This window comes from Silurus aristotelis, assembly GCF_946808225.1.
Source record: "Silurus aristotelis genome assembly, chromosome: 21".
Taxonomy (NCBI): domain Eukaryota; kingdom Metazoa; phylum Chordata; class Actinopteri; order Siluriformes; family Siluridae; genus Silurus; species Silurus aristotelis.
In genome coordinates, this window is record NC_139594.1 from 4,793,375 (window position 1) to 4,795,130 (window position 1,756).

Consider the following 1,756-nt stretch of genomic DNA (forward strand, 5'->3'; position numbering starts at 1 on the left):
GCATCTGTGCAGATTTTTTAGAAATCAACCTTCCAGATTTTTGTAGCAGCAGGGGTGCCAAATCAAGAAGACCTAGGGAAAAGAAGATCAGAGGTTACTTCTCAGCATATTTAAAGAAACATTCGAACATGCTAACCTCTGTCTAATCTGTATATGTGGAGGATTTCAGTAGATTTTGTCCCACAGAGAAAATACGAGGTGGTATTTAAAAGGTTTGAGACTCTGTTCTCGCTCTGTTTTCAACAAAGTACTTTATTTATCTACGTTTACATTCGATCACCTTCAAAATAGCACTACAGCTCTCCCCGCATTCCTGTCACTTTAGAGAATGTGTCCTGGAAGACTTCTTTTCGACACATATCCAGCACCTTCTGCAATTCACACCGGATCTCAACAATGGTGTCAAAACGGCGACCTTTGAGCTGAATCTTCACGTAGACGGCGAAGCGCGCAGGAGTCAAATCTGGAGTTGTGCGGGTGTGGAAGCGAGATCTTGTCGTTTCCGGTGAAAAACTCACGTGTGAGGAGAGCTCGGTGGTCAGAATAGCAGACGTGGTAACGTCCCATGGCAGCTGATGAATGTCCTGCTGTGGCAGAAAACATGTCTGCTATTTTGACACGATTTGCAGCATCTTTTTTTTTTCTTTTTTTTTCTTTTTTCATGCAATTTCTCTGCACCTCCCTTGTCTTTCTTCTCCATCTCTCTCTGAATATTTTGACATACGCACCCTCACACAGAGCCTCAAAAGGGAGTTGTTTAAAGATATGAGTGGGTCAGCCCAATGTCAATTAAGAAAAGATCCAATGAGCTGCTGATTAAATGTCTTATGGGCTGGAAAAAATATTTTTGACAAATACGAAACTGCGCTATCAACTAATTTAGCAGAGAAAAAAGAATGGGCTAAAAAGATTTTTATGGGACGATCAGACAAAAACAAAATGAGATGTATCAGCCCAAAAAAAGTACTTTGGCCCAGTGGAAAAATGCCCTGTGTGCCAGATGGTCAGTTCACCCCTGGTGTTGATGAATTGTCTAGAACAGCTGCTCGGACAGTCATGTAAGCTTTGCTCTAATACAATAATGTTACTGGGATGTGTGTTGTTATCTGTATAGGGATGATTTCTGTGAGAAAATGATTATTTAGCATTTACGAAGGTTGGAAGGAGTCTCCAGTGTCAGCACGTTGCAACATTGCTTTAACTTTTCCAGTAAATTGATAAGCTTATTTATTTTTATGTATAAGGGTTAAGATAGACAGAGAGAAAGGTAGAGAGTGAGAAAGAGAGAGAGAGAGAGAGAGAGAGAGAGAGAGAGAGAGAGAGAGAGAGAGAGAGAGAGAGAAAGAAAGAGGCACTAGTGAATGAAAGACTTTATATAAGGTATACAAATGTTTACACAGCTTTACATTACAATATAGTTGAATACTACAATCGGATTGGTTGGCATTTCTTTTGGATAAGGCTGAAGGAGCTGTGAGAATTAGAGCTGAGGTTGCACATTTTAAACCTCAGTTTTAATCCTGGGTTTATTAATGCGCAGGCAGTGAATGATGTTCTGTTACAATAATTTATTTAAACTGTAAACGTGTTTTTACTGTGTATCAGTAAAACACTGTGTATTAATGCAATGATTTCCAAATCTCATAAACCCATATTTCACAGTGGAACATTTCGAAATGCCGCTTTCTCTTTTTTTCTCTGTGCATGGAAAATTGTCTGTGGCAAAGTGGAAAATTGTTTCCATTGTGTGGTCAGA

General features: G+C 39.5%; 1 protein-coding gene across 1 annotated transcript in view; it reads right to left on the minus strand.

Moving 5' to 3' along the window:
* Positions 1-293: 293 nt before the first annotated feature.
* The window catches only part of LOC310716615 (hemicentin-2), a gene marked incomplete at its 3' end in the record, with an annotated part of 325,208 nt that continues 323,745 nt past the window's right edge, over positions 294-1,756 (minus strand). Inside the window, exon 14 of the mRNA XM_083523898.1 lies at positions 294-463. Coding sequence (XP_083380024.1) covers positions 294-463 — 170 coding nt within the window. The remainder of the gene's footprint in view (positions 464-1,756) is intronic.